Genomic DNA, 27,233 nt, shown 5'->3' with positions numbered 1-27,233 from the left:
CTCTCTCTATCATTCCCAACAACTGCAGATACAGGAAGCAGCAATTGTTGTATTTGGCAGGAGGTAATTATGTTATTATTCTATAGGCTGAGCAGACTCTTGTGTCACTTTACTGTAGTACAGATGGAGCTGACTCTGGTGCTGCATTGTCATTGTGCAGGAGGGTTGCATTCAAGTCTCCTCTATTTGTATGATACAGGTGGTGCAGACTCAGTTGTTACTATAATACAGGTGGTGCAGACCCTGTTGTTACTATAATACAGGTGGCGCAGACCCCTTTGTTACTATAATTCAGGTGGCGCAGACCCCATTGTTACTATAATACAGGTGGCGCAGACCCCATTGTTACTGTTATGCAGGTGGTGCAGACCCCGTTGTTACTATAATACAGGTGGCGCAGACCCCTTTGTTACTATAATTCAGGTGGCGCAGACCCCATTGTTACTATAATACAGGTGGCGCAGACCCCATTGTTACTATTATGCAGGTGGTGCAGACCCCGTTGTTACTATAATACAGATGGTGCAGACTCCGTTGTTCCTATAATACAGGTGGCACAGACCCCGTTGCTGTTATAATACAGATGGTGCAGACCTTGCTTGGTAACTGATTGCTCTGATGCCTAGGGATAGGGATTATAAAATGGGTCAGCGGAATTTGGTAAATATATGGAATTCTCCTGAACGGCTCAGCTCACTGCAGCGCCCCCTGCCTCTGTAGAACTGTCAGTGCACGTCCTTATTTGGGGATGCGTGACTTAGGGATGGACATCGGAAGCCAACCATCAAATGTTTGAAACTTACGATGTGAAGGTAACTAACCATCGCATCAAAAGAATTCAATGGTAAAACTATATGATATGCACATACGCAATAATAACTGCAGCTTGGTAGGCAGGGGGTGGGATTGGGGGCGGGGTCTGGAGTAACAACATAATACTGTGTACTCTCTAATGTGCGGATTCAGACCCGCTCGCGAGCGCAGGAAGCTCGCAAGCTGGTCGATGGTGCAGAATTGCGCATGCGCACTACGGAGGGAGCTCCGTCATGCGCATGCGCGAGACCCGAATAACGACGGCCAAGCCGTCGTTATGGGTCTCGCACCAAGGGGGGCGTGCTGTCGATGGTGAGTGACAGCACGTCCCCTTTGGTGGGCGTGCCGGGGGCGTGGCTGCCAGTTTGAGGCGTTCCCATGGGAACGCCTACCGTCTGAGTCCGGCCCCACTGACATCAGTAGTGATGTCAGTGGGAGTGATTTTGGCTCTGATAGAGCCAAAATCACTCCAGGGCTTGCGGTCACCGAGACCCTACTGCAGGGTCTCGTCGCAAGCCCGATGGTCGCGATGGTCTTGACCATCGCGACCATCATCATGGACGCTCGCATAAGCTGTGGGTGGTAACCCACAGCTATGCGAGCGTCCATGAGGCCGCTCCAAGTTGAGGGAGGAGGGCCCTGATTCAGAGCGAGCGCTCTGGTCAGAGCGTTCAGCTCTGAATCAGGCCCTCAGTCTTTGCATATAAATGAAGGGACATAAATAAGTGAACAAGAAACCAGTGACTTACAGTACAATACAATGCAGGACAAGGGTTATACACATTGCTGCATTAGTGATCAGAGTACTCAGATACACAACAAGGCGTGTTAGGTGCTCTAGTGGGGAGTGAGAGGTATATGTAAGTATAAGTAAGTAGAAGCACAAGAGGGATGAGGGCCCTGCTCGTCAGAGCTTACATTCTAATGGCTGTCCCTGCGTTATGCTGCTGGGACTGTAGGGTACACTACATACCCAGGATGAACCCATGAAGATTCCCTGATGCTGGCAGCAGACAAGGAGCCAGGGGAGGCATAGCTATTAGCAATTCAAAAAAACAAGCCACCACCGGAACACCACTGAATGATTACCACCCGATGGTGACAAACAATCGAAGGCCGCCATCGAATGGTAAAAAGCACTACCATAAAAACAAACATTGATGGTGAGTAAACATCGGATGTCAGTGTCCATCCCTAGTGTGACAGGCAGAAATTACAGCCTCCTTGTATGAAGCTGCTCAGGGCAGAATGGAGCCTGGGAGCCCTGCTCGGAGCCAGCTCTACTCCTTGGCGTGATCTGCATACACGGTGGGGATACATGCATCCTCACCACTACCGTGCCTTCTCTATCACTGCACATTGTGACCAGATCTGTGGGTTGGGTTACCACCTTTTCATTTTATGGGCAAAAACAGCACTTTATATGCTATAAAGGCCCCTCGTGCTCTTTTATATGACTTAGAGCCCCCTTGTGCCCCTTTATAAGTCTCAGCGGACAATCGCACCCCTTCATATGCCTCAAAGCCCCCTTATGCCGCTATATGCCAGCCAAGAGGCCACACGTGCCTTTATATACCTCCAGAGCGCTCTCACACCCCTTTTTATGCCTATGAACCCACTTGCACCCCTTTATATTGGTGGCCTGCAAGTGTGACTAAGTGATATGCAGCTGACATCGATAAACAGGAAGAGGTGCCAGTATGGAGCTACAGTACGTTAGCATGCCATTCTGGGTGCTCAAACAGAGCTAGAGTATGTTTGCCATCTATTCTGGATGCCAGAATGGAGTTTTAAGTGCATTAGCAATCCGTTCCCGGTGCTGGATTAGAGCTCTGATACCCTTAACCAACCATGGTGGAGGGAGCTCTGAGTATATTAGCCAGGTGTTTGGGCTGCCAGATTGGAGGTCTGAGTACGTTAGCCATCAATTCTAGACCCAGAGTAGGGCTACAAGAACCTTGGCTATCCCTTTAAGCTGCCCTAATTAGGTTTCCCAGTATCTCAGCCATCCATTCTGGGTGCCGGTATGGGGCTCTAAGTTGCCGAGCCGTTCATTCCAGCTGCTGGAATAGGTGTTGGAGCAGTAGTTCTATCTGTTTGAGAACAGGTGTTAGGTTACTAATTCCATCTCTTCCAGCTCCCGGAATAGGTGTCCCAGTACCATGGTTGTAACTAGAGCTTTGTGGCCCCACAGTAACATCTTGAAGGGGCCCCTGCAAAACACTCACACCCAGAGGGAGGGCATCTGCATACAAGACAATAACAAGTCATCATTTACTCTGCCCTCAATACTTAAACACTGGGGGGCAACATCATCATATCTAGTGAGGGAGCTATTAACCCTCTCACCAAGGAAAACTCAGGCCAGCCTTGGTTACCAAGTCACTAATAAAGAGGTGCACGTGGGAGTGTCGGTGTAAGCCCCTATACACGAATCAGGTCCACTTCCTCAGGCGATTGCATCAAGTATGTGTTGTGGAGGTCCAGGACTCTTGGCCACGAGAGGACTATTGGTGTAACCTCCAGCAATGCCGTGTGGTGGTCACTGAGCAGCCCTATGAAGCTGGGCCAGAGGAACTTCTGAGAAACACTGACCTAGACTCTATGGCTCTGGGAATGAGGGGATTAGTGGTCACTCAGTGTACTCTTACATTTATATAGGCAACACAATAGCGTAGTGGACAGCATTTCTACTCTGCTCTGTGGTCGTGAATTTAATTCCCAACCAAGGTCCTGTATTTGTGGATTCTGTATGTTCTCCCCCTGTTTGCATTGGTTTCTTCCACTCCAAAGAGACACTGGTAGGTTAGTTGACTTCTTTCATAAATACCCCTAGTGTGTGTGTATGGGCTGTCCATGTGGTAGGAAATGTAGATTGTAAGCTCCCCTGGGGCAGGGATAGATGTGACTAAATATTCCCTGTAAAGCGCTGGGTAATATGTGCGCACTACATAAATGACTGGTAAGAAATTGCTTCTAATAATTATATTTATTTCTAGATTTCTCTGCAGTGAGTTGTCAGATCCTTGTTGATAGAAATCACGTGAGAGTGAGATGTGTCCTGTATAAATCACTGATCACCGACGATGGACAAGGACAGGAGTCAGATGACTGAGAGGATACTAAATCTCACCCTGGAGATAATCTTCCTGCTGACTGGGGAGGTGAGAGGGTCTGGGAGTGTCACAGTGACATCACTTATATCTATAGTAATAATACAGGGACATGACTGGGGAGGTGAGGGGATCTGGGAGTGTCACAGTGACGTCACTTATATCTATAGTAATAATACAGGGACATGACTGGGGAGGTGAGAGGATCTGGGAGTGTCACAGTGACATCACTTATATCTATAGTAATAATACAGGGACATGACTGCGGAGGTGAGAGGATCTGGGAGTGTCACAGTGACATCACTTATATCTATAGTAATAATACAGTACAGGGACATGACTGGGGAGGTGAGAGGATCTGGGAGTGTCACAGTGACATCACATATCTATAGTAATAATACAGGGACATGACTGGGGAGGTGAGAGGATCTGGGAGTGTCACAGTGACATCACATATCTATAGTAGTAATACAGGGACATGACTGGGGTGGTGTAGGGATCTGGGAGTGTCACAGTGACATCACTTATATCTATAGTAATAATACAGGGACATGACTGGGGAGGTGAGGGGGATCTGGGAGTGTCACAGTGACATCACATATCTATAGTAATAATACAGGGACATGACTGGGGAGGTGAGAGGGTCTGGGAGTGTCACAGTGACATCACTTATATCTATAGTAATAATACAGGGACATGACTGGGGAGGTGAGAGGGTCTGGGAGTGTCACAGTGACATCACTTATATCTATAGTAATAATACAGGGACATGACTGGGGAGGGGAGGGGATCTGGGAGTGTCACAGTGACATCACTTATATCTATAGTAATAATACAGGGACATGACTGCGGAGGTGAGGGGATCTGGGGGTGTCACAGTGACATTACTTATATCTATAGTAATAATACAGGGACATGACTGTGGAGGTGAGAGGATCTGGGAGTGTCACAGTGACATTACTTATATCTATAGTAATAATACAGGGACATGACTGGGGAGGGGAGGGGATCTGGGAGTGTCACAGTGACATCACTTATATCTATAGTAATAATACAGGGACATGACTGGGGAGGTGAGGGTCTGGGAGTGTCACAGTGACATCACTTATATCTATAGTAATAATACAGGGACATGACTGGGGAGGTGAGAGGATCTGGGAGTGTCACAGTGACATCACATATCTATAGTAGTAATACAGGGACATGACTGGGGTGGTGTAGGGATCTGGGAGTGTCACAGTGACATCACTTATATCTATAGTAATAATACAGGGACATGACTGGGGAGGTGAGAGGATCTGGGAGTGTCACAGTGACATCACATATCTATAGTAGTAATACAGGGACATGACTGGGGAGGTGAGAGGATCTGGGAGTGTCATAGTGACATCACATATCTATAGTAGTAATACAGGGACATGACTGGGGAGGTGAGGGGATCTGGGAGTGTCACAGTGACATCACATATCTATAGTAATAATACAGGGACATGACTGGGGAGGTGAGGGGATCTGGGAGTGTCACAGTGACATCACTTATATCTATAGTAATAATACAGGGACATGACTGGGGAGGTGAGGGGATCTGGGAGTGTCACAGTGACATCACATATCTATAGTAATAATACAGGGACATGACTGGGGAGGTGAGGGTCTGGGAGTGTCACAGTGACATCACTTATATCTATAGTAATAATACAGGGACATGACTGGGGAGGTGAGGAGGATCTGGGAGTGTCACAGTGACATCACTTATATCTATAGTAATAATACAGGGACATGACTGGGGAGGTGAGGGGATCTGGGAGTGTCACAGTGACATCACATATCTATAGTAATAATACAGGGACATGACTGGGGAGGTGAGGGTCTGGGAGTGTCACAGTGACATCACTTATATCTATAGTAATAATACAGCGGCATGACTGGGGAGGTGAGGAGATCTGGGAGTGTCACAGTGACATCACTTATATCTATAGTAATAATACAGGGACATGACTGGGGAGGTGAGGGGATCTGGGAGTGTCACAGTGACATCACTTATATCTATAGTAATAATACAGGGACATGACTGGGGAAGTGAGGGGATCTGGGAGTGTCACAGTGACATCACATATCTATAGTAATAATACAGGGACAGGACTGGGGAGGTGAGAGGATCTGGGAGTGTCACAGTGACATCACTTATATCTATAGTAACAATACAGGGACAGGACTGGGGAGGTGAGAGGATCTGGGAGTGTCACAGTGACATCACTTATATCTATAGTAATAATACAGGGACATGACTGGGGAGGTGAGGGGATCTGGGAGTGTCACAGTGACATCACTTATATCTATTGTAATAATACAGGGAGATATGGTATCAGTGCCTCGGTCCTCACAGGAGCTGGAATATATCACATTGCTCACAGTATCTAGTTTTGTTTCTTTTCTATCACTGAAATGAATATGGCAGGAGATGTGCTGTATTCTGTCCACTTTCCTATATACAGTTACAGATAGGATAGGGGTTTTATTTGTAAGACTGACCCTTCTTGCATATTATGCGCTGATGACATTAAACAGCTCCATGAGTATAATTTTCCCCTTTTATTGATGTCTCCCCCCATACACAGGGTTACACAGTAGTGAAAAAGACATCCGGTGAGTGTGAGACACCCAGCAGCCGTCCCCATGTGTCAGGAGGACTGAGCAGGACCCAGAGCCCCATCATGGTGCCTCCATCTCACTCACTGATACATGAGAGAGACAATGACCAGAAGATCCTGGAGCTCACCAACAAGATCATTCATCTGCTGACTGGAGAGGTGATAGCTGGGAATGGGACATTATACAGTAACACCAGGGGATGTGTCTGGGTGATGACTGGAGAGGTGACTGCTGGGAATGGGACATTATACAGTAACACCAGGGGATGTGTCTGGGTGATGACTGGAGAGGTGACTGCTGGGAATGGGACATTATACAGTAACACCAGGGGATGTGTCTGGGTGATGACTGGAGAGGTGACTGCTGGGAATGGGACATTATACAGTAACACCAGAGGATGTGTCTGGGTGATGACTGGAGAGGTGACTGCTGGGAATGGGACATTATACAGTAACACCAGAGGATGTGTCTGGGTGATGACTGGAGAGGTGACTGCTGGGAATGGGACATTATACAGTAACACCAGAGGATGTGTCTGGGTGATGACTGGAGAGGTGACTGCTGGGAATGGGACATTACACAGTAACACCAGGGGATGTGTCTGGGGGATAACTATCATTGTGTATGTCAAGTTCCTATAAAGTGTCAGGATGTCACTGTCTCATGTCTCCATACAGGAGGGGAAGTATATAGAGGAACACAGGGGTCTGTACAAGGACGTGATGATGGAGAATCACTGGCCCCTCACATCACTGGGTAAGAGGAGAATGCAATTTATTGTACAGAGGAGAGCAGGTATGGGGGCCTCCTATATACACATCACCTGATAATCACATATATACAATGTACTCAGTTACTGTGTTCTACAGATGGACCCAGTAACAGAAATACCCCAGAGAGATGTCCCCGTCCTCTATATTCACAGGATTGTACAGAGGAGAATCACAGGACCCCAGAGGAGCATCAGGTAATATAGGCTCTTCCCAATGACCACAAAAAACAAAGTGACTTTTCACTAATTGACCTGTATTTATTACTTATTCTGCATCTACGATATTTTAACATGCTGATATTATACTATTTATTCTCAAATAATGTACTCAGACATTATTAAGGTGTTATTTTATTGTTTTCTGTGAAATTTAGAGTAAAGATCTGACTGATATGAAGGCAGAAGATATAGAGCGAGAAGAAAAGACGTATATGACAGAAATGAAGGTAGAAGATATAGACAGAGAAGAAGAAATGCATGTGACTTATATTAAAGCTATAGAGGAAGAAGAAAAGATGTATGTGACTTATATGAAGGCAGAAGATACAGAGGGAGAAGAAGAGACGTATGTGACTGATATGAAGGCAGAAGATATAGAGGGAGAAGAAGACACGTATGTGACTGATATGAAGGCAGAAGTTACAGAGGAAGAAGAAGACACGTATGTGACTGATATGAAGGCAGAAGAACAGACGTATGTGACTGATATAAAGGTAGAAGATATAAATGGAGAAGAAGAGACGTATGTGACTGATTTTAAGACAGAAGCTACAGAGGGAGAAGAAGAGATAAATGTGTCTGATATGAAGACAGAAGATACAGAGGGAGAAGAAGAGATGTATGTGGCTGATGATAATAAAGCAGAACATACAGAGGGAGAAGAGATGTATGCAAGAGAAGATCAGCAGTGTAAGGAGGAGGAAATCCCTACAGATATCAGCACAGGTTAGTAATAAACACTTATTTTTTTGCAGAAAAAAGTCACATATTCGCTTTGCTCAGTCACTACAGCAATCTCTTCTACACAATCCTCTTCCAGTACCAACTAAAGAGGGAAAAGTATCTGGACAGTGAGGAGTCAGGAGCCATCAGCCCCTATTATACTCCCTGCTCTCCCCCTCACATCATGTCACTGTGTGTTACCAGCCCAGAGATCTGACCAGTCTCCTCCCCACACTCTCTGGTGTACCTCATATATCAGGAGCCATCAGCCCCTATTATACTCCTGCTCTCCCCCTCACATCATGTCACTGTGTGTTACCAGCCCAGCGATCTTACCAGTCTCCTCCCCACACTCTCTGGTGTATCTCATACATCAGGAGCCATCAGCCCCTATTATACTCCTGCTCTCCCCCTCACATCATGTCACTGTGTGTTACCAGCCCAGATATCTGACCAGTCTCCTCCACACACTCTCTGGTGTATCTCATACATCAGGAGCCATCAGTCCCTATTATACTCCTGCTCTCCCCCTCACATCATATCACTGTGTGTTACCAGCCCAGAGATCTGACCAGTCTCCTCCCCACACTCTCTGGTGTATCTCATACATCAGGAGCCATCAGCCCCTATTATACTCCTGCTCTCCTCCTCACATCATGTCACTGTGTGTTACCAGCCCAGAGATCTGACCAGTCTCCTCCCCACACTCTCTGGTGTATCTCATACATCAGTAGAAGGGATGTCAGCTTTATCGTACCTGTGTTCAGGGCCGTAAAGAGCTGCGCTGAATCCCAGTGGGGGGCATTGGCTAATCACTGGAGGTGTGGCCATGACCCCTTAGGGTTTAAAAAGGAACATTTTTGCAGTGCCGCGTAGTGGTGCGCTGAGAGCCCCTCAGCTCTGCGCAAAGCCTGGTGGAGGCACGATTAGTGTGATCGCCCACCAATCCCCCCCAACAGGCAAGAGGCTATTCAGTGTGTGGTGGGCTGATGTGAGGTAAGAGGGAGCGGAGGGGGTGGGGCCGAGCCTGAGCCAGGCCCCTCCAGCAAGCCCGGGTCTGGGTAATTAGTACCCGGTCTCACCCCTCTGCCCCCATACCTGTGTTCTACCACATGTGAGATTATCCTCTTGAATAATAATACCTTACTAGTTCATTCTTTATATGTGTATACTAATACTTCAATACTAAAGCTGAATAAAACTTACCACACATCTAAAGATTATCTGTCCAACCAGCCAACTAGTTGATTGGTTGGAATGAAAGTCTGGTAACGTATGGGAGTAAATGATGATCAGCAATTTGCTCCTAAATGCCAGAAAACAGATGAAAATGGCCGTCAGTTATGTTTGATCTAAACAATTTGTTCAAACAACAGTTTTTGTCCATTTTCCGGCGTTTGTGAGCAAATAACTAATTGTTATTTGCTTTCATACTTTACCAGATTTTCATTCCAACCAATCAACTAGTTGGCTGGTTGGACAGATAATCTTTAGATGTGTGGCCAGTTTAAGAGGCGTGACTTTATATTGCATTCTAGTGTAGCAGAGTTAGTGCACATTTTGTGATGTTTTTACAAAATGTGCACCAACCCTCCACTGTATTAGAGGGCTGCCAGAATTGTGCCCCCGCTTATATACCGTGACCATCATCTAATATTAGAGACTAGTGTAAAACATCAGCAATAAGGTCAAAATGGCCGCAAGAGGATTTCCTATGACTCCACCTTAATAGAGTTGCCATGTTCTAGATATGGAGGTCTTAGGACTCCGGATATACGTTTTAAAACAAAGTATTTACACTGGTATCTAATTTTAGATGATGATCACAGTGTAGAAGAACTTAGGCTTGTTATTATTGTATATAACCCTGAGGAAGTCATACAGACCACACTGGTGGTCAGGACGAAACGCGTTGTGAAGACTGATGGAGGTTGTGTCAGTGTCTATTATCTGCAGTCTTTTAGAAAGATTTTTCAGATAAGTGATTCATAGGGCTCGATTCAATTGATCGAAAAGTAAATAGTGCCTGGAGGGAGCTCCCGGCGCTATTCAATTCTGCGCCGTTAGGTCAGGGAATGCCCCTTCTCCCACCCCTTGTGCCTTAAACAGGGTGTTTAGTAACGAGAACGGTCATTCTCCGACTAAACTTCCCGGCACGTGCTGTTTTCTCAGCACTAAGGGCAGAAAACAGCAGTAGCGCGTAGACTTTTGTCGGATTTCTTCTCGCATCCCAGGAAGGGTGAGAGAAGAAATCATTATCCGGGCTTTGCAGCGCGCTGAATTGAATAGCTTCGGGAACTAATTTCCGGAGCTATTCAATTCACGTTGAATTGAATCGAGCTCATATATTTTAATCATAGTACGTTTGGATTTATCTTGTTTTTCCAGTTATATTGGCTGCACTAGAATGGATATTTTCACCATTTTTGTGAGATGATCATGTGACCTGTTTATTTTTGGGACGGGACCATGTGGTTATTACACATTCTCCTTTGGATGTGTTGTTGATTTTATGTGGACAATATTGCACAAATATATAGAGACACACTATTGCACAAATATATAGAGACACACACACATATAGTAATGTATGTGAGGCTTTGTCTTTTTGGGACATCGCAAGACAACTGCAGATGGAGTAAGAAGGCGCTTATTAATTATCTTGGAAGAGTAAAGCTTGATTCTCTATAGCCCTGAGGATGTTGTATTATACAATGAAACGCGTAAGGAATAGTGCACATGCTGGAGGGTCCTCTTATTCTGGATGAGGATTTAGGTTTCCTGAATCCAGAAAGATCTTTTTTCTGCTATTTTGTTCTTTATTATTGTATATTATTTATAAGACAGCACAAAGTGCTCACAGGACCATACAAACAGGGTAAACAAAAAAAAACCATGTCATTGGGATATTTCCCGTAAGGACAGAAGAAAGGATCCTTTTTGGGGGCACACTGTTTTAATGATTGCAGAAAAAAATAATAAATAAAAATGATAGGTAATATCTCCATGTATTAAGATTAAAAAATGTCCGATTTAAAATAAGTATTAAATGTAGTATATTTTGTAAGGGATATCAATACTTGCCGTAGTCTGAGAAATGGCGAAAATATTTAACGCATATATATGAAAACGGGTAAATACCTATAAAAGTCAATGGTTCTAGAATAATAAATGATGATCGAAGAGGCTGGTAGAGAATTTTTAGATGCTTAGAATATATGGAAAATTTTGGGGAAAGAGGGCCTGGCCTGCACACCCTAGCTCTAATGGGATGTGTTACCTAGTTGAGACTTATTACAACAAAGAAAAAAGAGAAACCAGATGCACCCGAAACCACGCTGGGGGGGGGGTTGGGGGTGCCCCGTGCCCTAGACATGAACCCCTATAGTGTTAGGGACTTACCCGATGAGGTTTATTTTGACGATGGTGGGTAAGCTCATATATTTGGCCTAATTTCTGCCAAAAACCTCATATATTATGCATAATTATTAATGGTTGTATGGTGCATCTGGTTTCTCTTTTTTTTTTTTTAATATATGGAAAATACCAGAATATATTAAGATTAGAGCAGCATGTCAAAGTTTGACAGATAAATACAAATGAAAGATCTAATTTACTCCCAGATTTAGTATAAAATACAATTGAGCAGCTGGATCTGCTCAAGGCTTGGCAAAAAAAATAATTTAAACACATGAAGTTTCTGCAGCCCATAAATTGTAACGTTTGTAGCTGATAATTGACAATGGCCCGTATTCTATTTGAGGCGAAAAGTCCAGACTTTTCACCTGCTGGACTTTTCGCCTCCTTCACCTGTTTTCCTGGCGGAAAAGTATCGCGCGCGTTCCTGCTATTCCCCATATTCAATTCCAAAGTAGGCGAAATTGGGAACCGGCGAAACTGGGATCCGCGAAATAAAAAATGGGAATTTCCGGGAATTAATCCTAGGACCCCCTAAAGATGTCCAGACATGGGGGATCACTATGGGTACCCCCGTTTTTGCCTGCAGAAAAAAGTCGGGTTTTTAAATAGCCGCGGCAGGTACATAAATGCGGCTTTGAAGAAGGTTAAAAAAAATAACTATGCCCATCACATTTGGGGTACTTGAAAATGGGTGCATGCATATTTTTAAGTCCCGTAAATGATTTTTAAAAATTCAGCAAAAATGCACCTCCCGCAATGAAGAAAACACCTGCCGCATATAAGGGAACCCCTCTGGACTCCATTCCGCTAATTTAGAAATGTGATTCCTATTTCTTTTTTTTTTTAAACCAAAAATTTTAATAAATTTTTTGGGGTGTCCCTATTTTTTTTTAAACTTAACACAGATTATTTTTAGGGACTATTCCCAGGGGTGCAGGCTATTTTTTTTTTAAACCTGCACCCTTAGACCCCATTTGTACACTTTTTTTCGCCTGCTAAAGGCGAGCGATAAATTATCCCCGTTTTTTTACATTGACTTTTCGCACCGGCGATAAGTCAGTGAAATTGAATACGGGCATAATGGAAATAGGCAAAAATTACAGACTTTTCGCCCCATTTTGAATATGGCCCTATGTGTATTATGTAATCGCAGCCCTGTGATGATAGGAGAGGTGCTGTCCTGAAGTAGGAGTTGAAAGGTGTAGTTCCAATACCTATGTCCCGCTTCTGCTTTCATACCATGTGCAAGCAGTGAACGGGAGGAGGAGAGAGCGGGTCATAGGATTGAAGTCACAGGAGGAGGAGAGAAGTCACTTATGGTGCAGGGCGAGTGTAGCTGTGAGCACCGATATCCAGGAGCATGGAGGGAAAGGCAAAGGGCCTGATTCAGCTGCGGAAGTAGTTACTATTGCAGCTGCTAACATGATAGCAGTTGTGAAGCTTTATTATGGTAATGATGCAGGAGGCATCCATTTGTTCTGCATGCATTACTTTTCCAAGCATAGTCCAAGGATGCAGCATCGGATCATCTGCGATCACATTGGCTGGCCTTGCTGACCATGGGGTCAGGCAAACCACGCAGATGCTCAAAAGAGACCTGGCCTCTCCAATCCTTCCCACACCGTGGTGACACTCCTTAATATCGGGAAAACAGAGGCCGTTGCTGCCGCAGACTGTTAATCATTGACAGTCTGCTGCCAAACTCCGTCCAACAGACGTGTACTGCACATTTGCATTATGGGTCTGGCGCATGCGCATATTCCTGATCCTTGGGAGTCTGTGATCAGGCTCAAAGTACCTGATCGGGTTGTGCTATATATGCTGCAACCCATGTGCCCCATGGGGCAGGTTGGAGGTCCCACCACTCACTGCTGGGATCACCCCATGTGTAGGGGCCGGTTGGAGGTCCCACCGCTCACTGCTGGGATCACCCCATGTGTAGCGACATGTGTTTCGCTTAAAAATATTTTTTTAATTTACAATCATTAAGTTATTTCTTCCATACAGCTCCACAGGGCGACAATGGGGTGTAGGTGGTACTTGGAGGACCAGACACCAACAGCAAAGTTTTTTTCTATAACAGGATGCTCCAGTCCTTCCCCCTATGCCCCGCCCAAATCCCAAAGGCAACTCAGTTTCTTTGGTGTCCAGCAGAAGCTGGATCACCGTTATACAGTGGGGCTGTTATAAGGCCAAGCTTTATTTTTATTATTTCTTCTTTGGGGTCCTTGGGGTCCACAGCCATTACGTTGGGGTATGAATCCCGGTCACCAAACAGTTAACACAAACGAGCTCTCTGCTCCCAGGATGCACCGGGGTTCCTCCTCATATACCCCACCCCCTGCCTCAGGTAGCCAGTTCTTCCTGTTTGGTGTGTACAACACATAGACAGTGGGACTGCAGGAGCAGTCCTGCAGACGAGTAAAAAAGAAAAGAGAGTTCTACTCTCTGTCTCAGCGGGTGGTCCGAGCTGTCCTGGAAGCAGCCTCGTGCCTGACCGGAGACGCACCGGCCACGCGCTGCAACTACCTTCCCCGGCGCCGCACCGCTAGCCTTGGCTGGGCTTCGGCAGGGGCTCTCATGCCCTGGACCGCACCCGGATCAAGGGGATGGCGGTTAAGCAGGTGGTTGCGGCAGCCGCTGACGCCGGGACCACGTGGCGGTCCTGCCTCCGGTGGTGAGACTGGCCGGAGGCGCGCTGCAGTCGGGAGGCATACGGCTTGTTTCCTACACTAGACCGCCGGGATATGATGTTCCTGACCAGCCGGGGCTTGTGGCAGGGGCCAGGTCAGTTTACCGGGCAGGTCCAAGCAGCATAGGGGAGGTATGCTTCCCCAGCGGCCCCTCCCCCAATCCACATGCTAGTTCAGTACTCTGGCACAGTGATTGTGGGTTGCTCCTCCCAGCCTCCATATAAGGCAGCCAGCGTGTATGTCAGTTGCTCTCTGATCGCTGCTGCTGCAGGACGCTGGGCAGTCTCCCTGTTTACCTTTCCTACTGCTACTTCAGGTTTTACAGGGCTCTATCCTACCTAAGCCTAGGCTGATTGTTGGTAGTGAGAGCTTATATGCGTATGACTCATAGAAGTGTTTATGCATGACATGTGATTGTTGTCTATATGGATACTGTAATTCCTGTATACTGTCACTCTCTCCCCTTCCCTTGCTATGGGTGTGTGGGTTGAGAGTAGAACGCAGCACATATACACTCAGAACCATTGGCATAGTGTTATGTGTAAGGAGTCTGAGGGTCAGGTGGCGGGAGCCCCGTTGCTGATATCCTGTATAGCCTGCAAGGCAGGATTGTCCCCACAGGACTTTCTACAAAATGGGCTTTGTGGGAACTGCTTTAGACAGCCACCACACCAATTAACTCTGCCTGTTACAGGCCCTGAGCCACCTTGGGCATCATTTTCTTAGGTTATGGCTCAGGTGGCGGAGCGGCTGGCTGCTCCGGTACCACCAGTGTGGGGTTTGCCTCAGCAGATGCATCCTATGCCCATGATGTGGCCGCCTTGGATGGACCCTGGTGCTGGTAAGGTTATGGCATCCTCGGGGGTTTTTCAGCCTCAGGCTGTCAAACCAAAGCAGCCTAAATCTAGGTGCCATTTGCCTTCTCGCATGGGTGAGTACTCCAGTACCTCCTCCGAGGAGAAATAGGCACAGGACTCTTCACAGGAGTCTAGCTGTAAGGACCTGGTGCTGGTAAGGTTATGGCATTGACTTGGATGGATCCTGGTGCTGAAAAGATTATGGCATCCTCGGGGGTTTTTCAGCCTCAGGCTGTCAAACCAAAGCAGCCTAAATCTAGGTGCCATTTGCCTTCTCGCATGGGTGAGTACTCCAGTGCCTCCTCCGAGGAGAAATAGGCACAGGACTCTTCACAGGAGTCTAGCTCCGAGGAGGGTGATGATCATTTCCCAGTAGCCGATGTCCCCTTTCTAATAAGGGCTGTAAAATCAGTGTTAAATATCGAAGAAGGGGATCCTCCGCTTAGGAAGGCCCCCTGTTTAAGCGCCAGAAGGTGGTTAACGCAGAATTCCCAAAGTCTGAACATTTGTCAGAACTTATGGAGGAAGCGTGGGTCTGTCCAGATAAGAAAATCCATTCTTCTAAAAGAATGGCGCTTCTATATCCTTTTCCAGCAGAGGACTGTGCCAGGTGGTAGAATCCACCGTCAGTTGAGGCACATGTGGCGCAGCTGATTAAACGTACCACACTGTTAATCCCAGCGGCTTCGCTGAAGGAAGCCACGGATTGGAGACTTGTCTCAAATCAATTTTCTCACTGACAGGAACGGCCACCCGCCCAGCTATGGCCACTGCCTGGGTAGCAAGAGCTATTGAGGAGTGGGCCAAAACTTTAACGGAGTCTTTACCAGATGCCTCTAAGAAGCAACTGGATATGATCTCCTTTATTAGAGAAGGGGCCTCTTATTTGGCGGATGCCGCCTTGGATGCAGGGATCCTTTCCACCAGGGTTTCTGCGGAGTCCGTGGTGGCATGTAGGATTCTCTGGTTAAAGGATTGGAAGGCAGATGCCGGGTCCAAAAAGGCCCTTCCATTCACAGGGGGTGTTCTCTTTGGTCCAGAATTGGACAAAATTGTATCCTCCATGGCAGCCTCAAAGACGGCAGGTTTGCCATCAGCAACCTCGTCTAAACTGAGAGGGGCGTCCTTTTGGGGGTTTTGGCCGCAGGGCAAGGCCAAGGGTCAGCCCTCAGTGAGATTTCCACCAAAAAAGGCAGGACCCAGGAAGCCTTGGCAGAACAAACGTCCAGGATCTAGGGTCCAGGATAAACCAGTGGCCTGATGGGACGGGCCTCCCCCTGGGGGATCCCAGAGTGGGGGGCCGACTGCTTCGGTTCTCGGGCGCCCTGGCACCTCACGATGGAGGATGCCTGGGTTCGAGGAATTGTCTCCCGAGGGTACGCCCTGATGTTTTGGAGGACTCCTCCTCAAAGGTTTTTTTGTGTAAACCCACAGGAGGGTTCAGAAAGAGCTTTGGCCCTTCAGAAAGCAATTCTTGTCTTACTAGCATCGGAGGTAGTGATTCCGGTGCCAGAGAATCAGTTCCGAGAGGGGTTTTACTCCAATCTGTTCTTGGTTCAAAAGCCGAACGGGTCGTACTGGCCTATTCTGAATCTGAGAGAGCTCAACACATTTGTTCGAGCCCCCGGGTTCAGGATGGAAACATTGCAATCGATTGTGTTTGCAATGGAGCAGGGGAACTATATGGTATCCTTAGATATACAGGATGCCTACCTCCACATAACAATCACACAGGCTCATCAAAAATGTCTTCGTTTTGCGGTAGGAGGGGAACATTTTCAGTTCCAGGCCCTACCTTTTGGCCTGTCCACAGCCCCTTGGGTATTCACCAAGGTGATGGCGGTGATGATGGCATGCCTCAGACGCCAAGGCATCAGGATTTTGCCTTACATGGACGACCTCCTGTTGCTAGGGCAGTCCCCGCAGCAGTTACAGGATCATTTGAGGCTGACAGTATCATGTCTGTACAGTCACGGCTGGATCATAAACTGGCAAAAGTAGTTACCCTGTCCGGTAAAACAGTTGTGTCATTTGGGAGCAAGATTGGACTTCGTGGTGCAGAAAATATATCTGCTGGAGGAGAAGATTCTTGCCTTACAATCACGAATATGCAGGTTGCTTCGCAACAGGCAGATATCTGTTCTAGTGGCCATGCAAGTCCTGGGGTCGATGGTGGCAACCTTCAGGATGGTGGAATATGCTCAATTCCACTCCAGACCTCTGCAGCAATTAATTCTGTCTCACTGGGACAAGGATCATCGCACGATCAGGTCTCAGTTGCTGCGTCTCTCTCCAGAGCTGCGGTTGTCCCTGTCCTGGTGGTTGCAGACAAAGCATCTCAGGCAGGGTCACCCCTTTTGGGTGTCGGATTGGACATTGGTCAAAACCAACGCCAGTCTTCAAGGTTGGGGGGCGATGACGGGGTCACACACTTTCCAAGGAAAGTGGTCAGTGGCGGAAAGCCGGCTACCGATAAACATCCTGGAACTAAGAGCTATATTCAAAGCTTTAGTGCAGGCTCAGGAAATCTTAAAGGGCAGGCCGGTGCAGATACAGTCGGAACAATCGCACCGCGGCTGCCTACCTACATCATCAAGGGGGCACAAGGAGTTGGGCTGTCTTGGCAGAGGTATCAAAAATCTTGGTCTGGGCAGAGACTCGTCTTCCCACGATATCTGCTGTGTTCATTCCGGGGATTCTGAATTGGGAGGCCGACTTTCTCAGTCGGCAGGAGCTAAATGCAGGAGAGTTGGCCCTACATCCACAGGTTTTTTGGAATCTTGTGGACAGGTGGGGTCTACCAGAAATAGATCTGATGGCATCAAGAAGGAACAACAAGGTTCCCAGGTACGGATCCTGGACAAGAGATCCGAGAGCTGAGTTTGTAGATGCACTGACAGTAAAGTGGCGTTACAAGCTGGTATATCTGTTCCCCCCCATTTGCTCTTCTTCCCAGAGTGGTCAGACAGATCAAACAAGAGGGCAGCACCGTGATATTAATAGCTCCGACGTGGCCGAGACAGCACTGGTTCACAGATCTACGGTCTCTCTCCATAGACACTCCATGGCCTCTGCCATTGAGACCGTATTTGTTGCTGCAGGGTCCCTGCTGGTACCCGGATCTTCATCGGCTATCGTTGACGACATGGCTCTTGAGGAAGAAGGGGTTTTCCGAGTCTGTTATATGGGCGATGCTGAAGGCACGGAAACCATCTTCAGCCCGTATATACTATAAAATTTGGCATACTTTCTTTCAGTGGTGTGAACTGAAAGGGTAAGACCCACAGAAATTTCTGATATCCAGAGTGCTTGATTTTCTTCAAAGCGGTCTGGAAAAAGGGCTCCGCCTGGCCTCTTTGAGAGTACAGGTGTCTGCTCTTTCAGTCTGGTTCCAACATAAAATTGCTCTGAGACCAGATATAAAGACCTTTTTTCAGGGGGTGTTGAGGTTTCAGCCTCCCTCCGTTTCCCTGGTTGTTCCGTGGGACTTGACTCTAGTTCTGAAGGGTTTACAGGCTCCTCCGTTCGAGCCTTTAAATTCAGTAGACATCAAGTGGCTAACAGCAAAGACGGTATTTCTTCTTGCTATGGCATCTGCACGTAGAGTGTCGGATTTAGCTGCGCTTTCCTTCCGTGAGCTGTTCTTGATATTTCATCAAGATAGAGCAGTACTACGTACTAGGGAGGGTTACCTTCCGAAAGTGGTGTCTAAATTTCCTATTAATGAAGAAATAGTAGTTCCAGCATTTCAGGGCTCTAGTCTCTCACCAGGTGAGGCTTCCCTGGATGTGGTCCGTGCATTGAGAATTTATGTGAGACGCACAAGCAAATGGATTGTGTTTCTGTTTGTTGTTGGTTTTTTGAGTTGTAATTATTTAGTTATTTTCTTCTATTTTTGAGATATTGTCTATTTGTTCTTGTAATTCTGTTTCTTTGTAGCCCTTTTGGATAATTAGTTTTCTTCATTTCTCTGCAATGTTCAATGAAGATGTGGTCACCTGTACAGTTTTGTCTTAAGCATTGGAATTGTCCTTCTGGAATATTTACCCATTGTCTATGGTAATTACTGTTGTATGCCAACATATTGTTTCCATTCACTTTCTTGATATGGGGTCTTGTTTGGATACTGTTTTCTTTTATGTGAATTTCAAGATCCAGGAATACCACCATATCTGTGCTGTAGGTGGTTGTGAACTCCAGATTTAGAGAATTCCTGTTCATATAAATAAGAAATTCCTTCAGCTCTTCATGGGACCTGTGGCCGGAGGCTGGCCACACGTGAATCATGGCCGCGGCTCTGAAAGGGTTAACCCCCTGTGCTGCGGCGCCATTTTTAAATGTAACAATAGGTGCTAGGCGCTCTGTATTTAAATGTTTTAACGGTGCTAAGTGCTGGGTGAGTATTAAAATGTATTTATATAGTCTTCCGCGGCCCGGACCTCCTCTGATGACCGAGGCAGTATTAACCCCTCGTTGCACGGTGTCAGGGGGGAGGTTGTAAGGAGCCATTGAGTGCTTCATGCTGGGGATGGGAGCTTAGCTCCCCGGTGGCACAGCTACACAGCAAGGCTGCAGTGCTGTGTGCTGACTGCCTGGAGCCGTAAGCACAGCTCCCTGGGCTCCAGGGCAGCAGGAAGCCGCTGCAGCCAGGACAAGTGTCCCAGACTGCAGGGCTAAGCACTGCATGCAGGGGGGACCAGGCTAGCCGTCTCCCTCCATGGCGCTGATTAACCCCTGGTGCACGGTATCACGGGGCACTGTGCGCTGACGCTGGGGGTTGGCGGCCTACCTCCCGGCGCCCCAGATCCACGGCTCAGCGTGGATGCCAGTTAACCCTTGATGTGCTGCACCGATGGGAGGACTGCGGCAGCTGCACGCTGGGGGTCGGTACCCCAGTACGGAGGAGAAGCCGAGGGGGCTGTGTGCCAGCTACTGGGGACCGGTGCGCTGTCCCAGGAGTCAACGGTGCCACCAGCCCCAGGAGCTCCAGAGGCTGCGACTAACAAGTGGGGGTGGGAGCGCTGGGGGACCAGGCAAGCAAGCTTCTGGTAACCCCCGGTACTGAGAGAGCCCCAGCCCTGAGCTCAGTCTGCAAGAGTTCCGGGCTAGGAAAGCCCAGCGCTTAGCCCAGAGTATACAAAAACAAATGGGTTTAAATGAAAATGTCTTTAAACTGTATGTGCAGCACTGAGCTGGGCTCACAGAACCCAAGCTGCAGTGATTAGAGCCTGATGGGGGGCACAGGCACAGAGTGCATATGTGTACAATATAAACATTTATTTTAACGGTATATACTTAATGTATGATTTTAAATGTATTATTTAAGGAAAATTGCACTTACCTTTGATTTCCCTGGTTGGCCAGGGATTCCAGAGTTCTCAGAGGGCTGCTGGATCCTCCAGCCCCTTCCAGAGCAATAAATGTGCCACCTATGCAGCCTAATGCCTGGAAGTGGTATGAGGATGTGCATAGGAAGCTGGCTAATGCAGCCAGATAATTGTTCTCAGTGAGCTCCAAAAGAGCTTCCCCTCTGTGGCCAGGAAACCATGCCTAGGGACCCTGCTTGTCCACCTCTGGAGCTCGGATTCAGGCAGGGGTGGCAGGCTTGGTCCCTTAGCAGATTCCTGGAAGACGGTTTTGGGGGTAAACCTCCCCTGGCCCTAGATGAGCCGACTCCTGGGTGGCGACTAAAACACCAGGTAGGCTCAGGCACAGGGGAGTGATCACTCCTCCTTGTCCATAGGGGACAATGTTAAATGTGCATGTGGCCAGCACATGCACAGGACATGTACTTAAGGTGATTGGCTGGAAACCACAGGGTGGACTTACCCCCTGTGGTAATGTGTATTTGAGTGGCATAAAAGAAGGCTGCATACCTGGTAAAAATGTGAAACCTTGTATATCTTTGGAATATCAAGACTGCTGTATCATCTATGTATACTATACCCCTGTAAAGCTAAAGGGAAGATCTTTTTCAAGTCTGTGAGCAATAAACATCTTTGCCGTACAACTGCATCTGAATCTTGCGACCAACAGAATTGCAAAAAGTGCTATTCCGTTCTCCAGCTGTTCTTTATTGATCCAAATGTCTCCAAAGCTCAAACCCATTGCCAGCTACCCTGCAGAGTCTGGTCCTTTGCGTGGGATAAGGAGGAATCAGCCGACACCAATCAGGGGGTGTGGCCGCAGCTAGCTAACGCATACGCAGCAGAAGCGGTTCCAGGTGCCGGAGGTAGGAGTCTGAGTGTACATAAGGAAAAGCGGTTCCAAACGACAATGGTGGGAGTTCGGTGGTGGCAGTTATATACCCACCCACTGCGCAGTGGTTGGAGTCAGTGACAAGCGGTCACTGATGGTAAGCAGGGATCCCTGATACCCCAAGGTCCAGTAATCTGTGATCGGGAGTAGAGGCTGCAGCCATCTGGTCACAGGACCAATTCTAGACGAAAAACAGATGGTCTATATACTTTACCTATTCACTATTTTATCTATGTAGATAATGCAATGATACCAGCATCTATGCTTTTTATTGTATTTCATGAGGCTTATATAAGCTAGAAGTTCTTATAGTCTTGAATCATTTTTTTTTTATATATATTTTCTATCTTTGTATATTCTTATTAAATTTATATTATTCATTTGCAATCATGGGTGCTTCCTGATTTCTCACTGCCCTACCATATGTATGGTACTCTGTAATGCTGGCACACCCATGCTTGCCTCCGGTACTGCGCCCGGTGACCTTCAATTACCTCTCCCAGTCAGGAGAGGCATAAATATATAGCATCTATATATAGCAGCACTCAGGACGACTACTAAAATAGATATACTGTGACAGAAGCACCGGTAAAGTGCTAAATGGCAAATATATTTCTCCAAGGTTTCTGACCTATGTATTTTAAACCCTCAGGATTAGTGCCTGAAGCTGTGAGATAAGCTGTGTCAGGTTTGGCTCTTGTACTACTTTTAAATACTATGCCTATGCTTGTGGTGAGGGAAATAGGCCCTACCACTTTGAGAGGGGGAATCTGTTTCGTGCTAGGATTTGTATATTTTCCATTTTATACTGCACAATAAAAACTAGCTGAGGCTAGCTTGTAGGAAAATCCTGGACTCGTGTACTGTTTCCTAAATGCTGTGTGTTTGCAGGTTGCATCTACCCCAGGAGTGGGACCTCCTGCCCCAATCTTATTACAATAGGTAGAGCTATATAACTAGACAGATAAAGTTATTTATATATATATATATATATATACATACAGATTCGGAGGTATAGGCGGCACTCCTCCAGACTTGTAATAAGTATAGAATACGTCCATTATTTCCAACGTTTTGGAAGGAGTACCTCCATCTGAAAAGTTGAAAATAAAGGACGTATTTTATACTTATTACAAGTCTGGATAAGTGCCGCCTATACCCCCGAATCTGTATATTGAGTGGGCAGACACTCTAGGAGGGCACCACAGCAAGATATATGATTGAAACCACACAGAGTGCCAGCCTCGCAGGGTTCGTATATCTTTATTAGCACAGTATTCATCTTTTTTTTTACTTTTTGTGGGACTAGCACTACTCCTCATTTTACTTAGCCGCTGTTTTTTCCCCTATAGACTAATATACAATTTTCTATTAAATTTATATATAGGATATATTACATCCTTAATCAATTAGTATTTTGTACGTTTTTTATTAGCACTAAGGAATTTTTTCTGCCTTTTGTGTCAATAGTGAGGGATAGATCTATCACCCTTTGCCTAGAACTTGGGAACCGGGTGAAAGTTCCCCCTTGGGCATTATCTAGGGCTGGCCGGCTCCTGGGATAGTAAAATGAGCCTAGAGTTCTAGGGTTCTGATCTATTTAGTAAGGTTTGTTTCTTCTCCTATATTATGTGTATGAGTGTGAACGGTAGAAGCCCAGAGTGTTCTGCATGATGTTGTACTAAGCACAAACCTCTGGGAATAGGGGTGAGAATAATATTAATTAATGATGCCTTTTCTGTGGGATACTTGGATAACTATTTTATTTCTACCAGGTGGAGAGAATACAAGGAAGACCTCGGAGGGACATCTTGTTTTGTCTCCAGATTTTAAATTAGAAGATAACCACACACAAGGATCTCTGGAAGAAAATTACATAACCCTAAATATACATCCATCACTTCTTAGTGCAGATATACCATCTGATCCCTCTATTTTTGAAGAATGTACTTCTGGTTACTCACATATTGTTGCACATAGTACAGATCATAGCAGTGATACAGTCACTTCTGATTGTGGAAAATGTTTTACTCCCAAATCAGCTCTTGTTAGACATCAGATAAGTCACACAGGTGAGAAACTATTTCCATGTTCTGAGTGTGGGAAATGTTTTACAAAGAAATCAAATCTTGTTATACATCAGAGAATTCACACAGGTGAGAAACCATTTCTATGTTCTGAGTGTGAGAAATGTTTTACAAAGAAATCAAATCTTGTTATACATCAGAGAATTCACACAGGTGAGAAACCATTTCTATGTTCTGAGTGTGGGAAATGTTTTACAAAGAAATCAAATCTTATTTCACATCATAGAAGTCACACAGGTGAGAAACCATTTCCATGTTCTGAGTGTGGGAAATGTTTTACAGAGAAATCATCTCTTGTCACACATGTGAGAAGTCACACAAGTGAAAAACCATTTCCATGTTCTGAGTGTGGGAAATGTTTTACACAGAAATCACATCTTGTTATACATGAGAGAAGTCACACAGGTGATAATCCATTTCCATGTACTGAGTGTGGGAAAATTTTTCCAAGCAAATCAGAGCTTATTGCACATCAGAGAAGTCACAGGTGAGAAACCATTTTCATGTTCTGAGTGTGGGAAATGTTTTACACAGAAATTAAGTCTTGTTACACATCAGAGAAGTCACACAGGTGAGAAACCATTTATTCTAATCAAGTATTAACCAATTTGGTATGAAAGGAATAAGTGCTAAAGCTCCCGTTCTCCATTCCTATAAATGGAGGAGAATCTAATAGTGGTTATAATTCTCGATCGAATCCTTACCATATAGTGTGTTCCAACACTTGAAACGCTTCCACCACGTGGTGGAGCACCGGAAATACATCATCTAAAGTGAGTCTTCGGCATCGAGCATTTTGTGAACACGTGGATCGTTCCGCTCACGTGATGTCCACACGCCTGGAATGTATCATGCATGTGTGGGGCTTCATGCCCATCAAGTCACATGGGCAGTATGGGGGGAAGACCTTCCATCTATTTAGACAGGATGGGTAATGTACTTAGGAGACAACACTTTTCTATAAGAAATGGGATAGATAATAAAAACCTCCCACATTAAAATGACATCACCATGGTTTAACAGTTTAAATACACTGAATAACATCACCAATTTAATAAACATTTAAATGATATATAAAAGGAGAATACATTTGTCATAGTGAATTCCATATCTACTATAGAGAAAAATCATCTAGTATTACATACGATTACATAAATACTTATAAATATGAGTAAAAAATATTTAAAAAAAAAACGTAAGAAGCCGATAAGATAATTCATGAATTTAAAAAAACCATTTGAGCTCAAAATCGCTGTTTCACCCTAAAGGTTCCAGGGTCCTCAGCTCATATATGGTTTTCATTTCCGTTTTGGCTAGACATATCTGATTTTTATTATTCTCCAGTTTCCCTCAACTTTTTTAATACCTATAATATGTTTGATACCTGCCGTAGAACATGCATATTTTAATTTAAAATGTTTAGTGTGTGATTTTAGTACCCTCTTTTAATACTCCTCATGTTCCCCCATCTATCTTTTAATTTCCTTTTTTGTTTTTCAAATATATTGGAGATTACAAGTGCATTCTATAATGTATATACAATTAGTGCTTTCACAGGTAATGAAATCCTGTATTTTAAAAACCTGTCGTGGTTGTTGATTAATAGGTCTCTTACATTTTTGATGTTGATGGGTCCTACATGGGATGCACTTTCCACATCGATGGAATCCAGTGGTTTTTATTCTATTGCGCCTTTTTTCTGGGATTGCACTTTTCACAATTTTATTTTTCATATTTTGCGCTTTTCTTTATGTGAAAGCAGGTACAGGGGTAATATCTTTTAAAAGGTTAAAATATGCCAATGTTTTTTAAAAATCTGTTCTACTGAATGATACTGATTGTTGAAAGTGGACACGAAAGGGAGTCTTGGATGATTATTCTGCGATTGTGGTTTTCTGCATTCCAGCAAATTTCTCTGGGGGATTTTTTTCATCTCTTCAATATTGTCTTCAATTGATTTTGTATCATATCTTTTTACAATGAACTTATTTTTGAGTTCTGCTTGTTGGAATACATTTTCGTTGGTACAATTTCTTCTAATTCTCTGAACCTGGCCCTTTGGGACATTTTTTAGCAACCTCGGGTGATGATTACTGGTGGTGTATATGTAGGCGTTACTGTCAGTTTGTTAACTATCATTTTTGGTGTTTAATTTATCTCCTTTATAAATTAAGTCTGAAAAATTCATCTCATATTTATTCTTGTTAAAAACTAAATTAATATTAAAGAGAGTTTTTTAAAATGTCACAAACTAAAAGAAGGTTGTCCTCTGTCCCGTTCCAGATAAAAAATATAAACATCGATATATCTAACCCATAAAACTGTATATTGTGAATAAAATCATTATTTTCCCATATTGTTGACTCCTCCCACCATCCCATAAATAAATTGGCATAAGATTGTGCAAAAGGGTGCCCATAGCAGTCCCCCTAAGTTGTAAATAGAACTGTCCATCAAACCAGAAATAGCCATTTTGTAAAATGTATAAAATGGCTTCTTTAATAAAATTTATCTTTTTATCATTAAAAAGAGGATTCTTTCTCAATGCATATTCTACACCCTTAACTCCTGCCTCATGGTCAATAATGGTGTACAATGCACTTACATCTGCTGTAAACAAGAAGCTTCTTCCATAAGGTTAATTCCCTATATTTTTCTAATTACATCCATTGTATCCTTTACATAGGATTTCAGTTTGATAACTTCTGGTTGTAAAAATGAATCGAAGAAGTGTGATAGGTTAGAGGAAACTAAGTCAGTTCCCGCAATGGGGCGTCCCGGTGGGTTTTGTTGATCCTTATGTATCTTTGGTAAGATATAAATTACTGGGAGAACTGGATCTTACTTAATTACATATTTGGATTCTTGTTCACTTATCTCATCATTTACTGATCTTTGTATCATGATTTTTATATATTAAATTTTTTCACTGGGATTTCTGTTTAGAAGTTTGTCTCTACATCGGACCCATGCACACAATAGTGGTTGACCTGACCCTCCCACAGAATTGCTAAACTTCCTGCACGCAGTAAGAGCTCAGGCTGCATCTTCCATCGCAGGGGCTTAATTATTAATGTACCTGTAATGGCCGAACGGTCACTTCCTGTCAATCAATGTGCAATGAGACTGCGTGCTCACTGTGATCGGTATCCAATCGCATTGGGCAGTTTGCGCGGGTGCACTGCCACTCATACGCATGCGCAGTGCAAAACAACTGGGTGCGTGCAAATTCGCATCTGTGTCCTTTGCTGAATCAGGCCCATAGTGTGTTGTAAACAAACAGTGAAGGGTTAAAATGTGTTATAAAATTTTAACCCTTCACTGTTTATTATATATGTACTTCACTTTTTATTTTCATTCTTTATATGCAGCCTAGGCTGCTCTTAGCTATCTTTTACACTGCACTTTTCTTACTATGGTGGTGCCCTGGGGTGGCTTGGCTGGGCCAGTTTGGGGATGTCCTGCGCTCTGGATTTGAATCCTAGTATGTTAGGGACCTACCTGGCAGCGGTGGATAGGCCCATAACCTTGGCCAAGATTATGCCAAAAACATCTATTCATTGCAAAAATGTATTTATTTATATACAATCAGTTAATTTGGAGTTGAGCACCTGTACTTCTTTTTTT

The 27,233-nt window shown here is 45.1% G+C and overlaps 1 protein-coding gene and 1 pseudogene across 1 annotated transcript; one reads left to right on the top strand and one right to left on the bottom strand.

The window, feature by feature from the left end:
* Positions 1-27,233, bottom strand: part of LOC148443287 (uncharacterized) — a 223,309-nt pseudogene that overhangs the window by 152,387 nt on the left and 43,689 nt on the right.
* Positions 7-26,859, top strand: LOC148443288 (uncharacterized). The gene is made up of 7 exons (XM_088463002.1): positions 7-63; positions 3,813-3,977; positions 6,544-6,735; positions 7,255-7,333; positions 7,447-7,544; positions 7,724-8,294; positions 23,295-26,859. Exons 2-7 carry the CDS (start codon positions 3,900-3,902, stop codon positions 24,095-24,097), a joined length of 1,821 nt encoding a protein of 606 aa, XP_088319128.1. The 5' UTR covers positions 7-63; positions 3,813-3,899; the 3' UTR covers positions 24,098-26,859.

This window comes from Taudactylus pleione, unplaced genomic scaffold (assembly GCF_031769625.1).
Source record: "Taudactylus pleione unplaced genomic scaffold, aTauple2 ptg001312l, whole genome shotgun sequence".
Classification (NCBI taxonomy): Eukaryota; Metazoa; Chordata; class Amphibia; order Anura; family Myobatrachidae; genus Taudactylus; species Taudactylus pleione.
This window is presented reverse-complemented; position numbering and strand designations above follow the sequence as displayed.

Excerpts from the sequence above, each read along its gene's own strand:
- LOC148443288 (XM_088463002.1), top strand. The coding sequence starts at position 3,900 with ATGGACAAGGACAGGAGTCAGATGACTGAGAGGATACTAAATCTCACC. Across the intron at positions 3,978-6,543 it reads TCTTCCTGCTGACTGGGGAG|GGTTACACAGTAGTGAAAAA; the intron begins GTGAGAGGGTCT and ends CCCCATACACAG. Across the intron at positions 8,295-23,294 it reads CCCTACAGATATCAGCACAG|GTGGAGAGAATACAAGGAAG; the intron begins GTTAGTAATAAA and ends TATTTCTACCAG.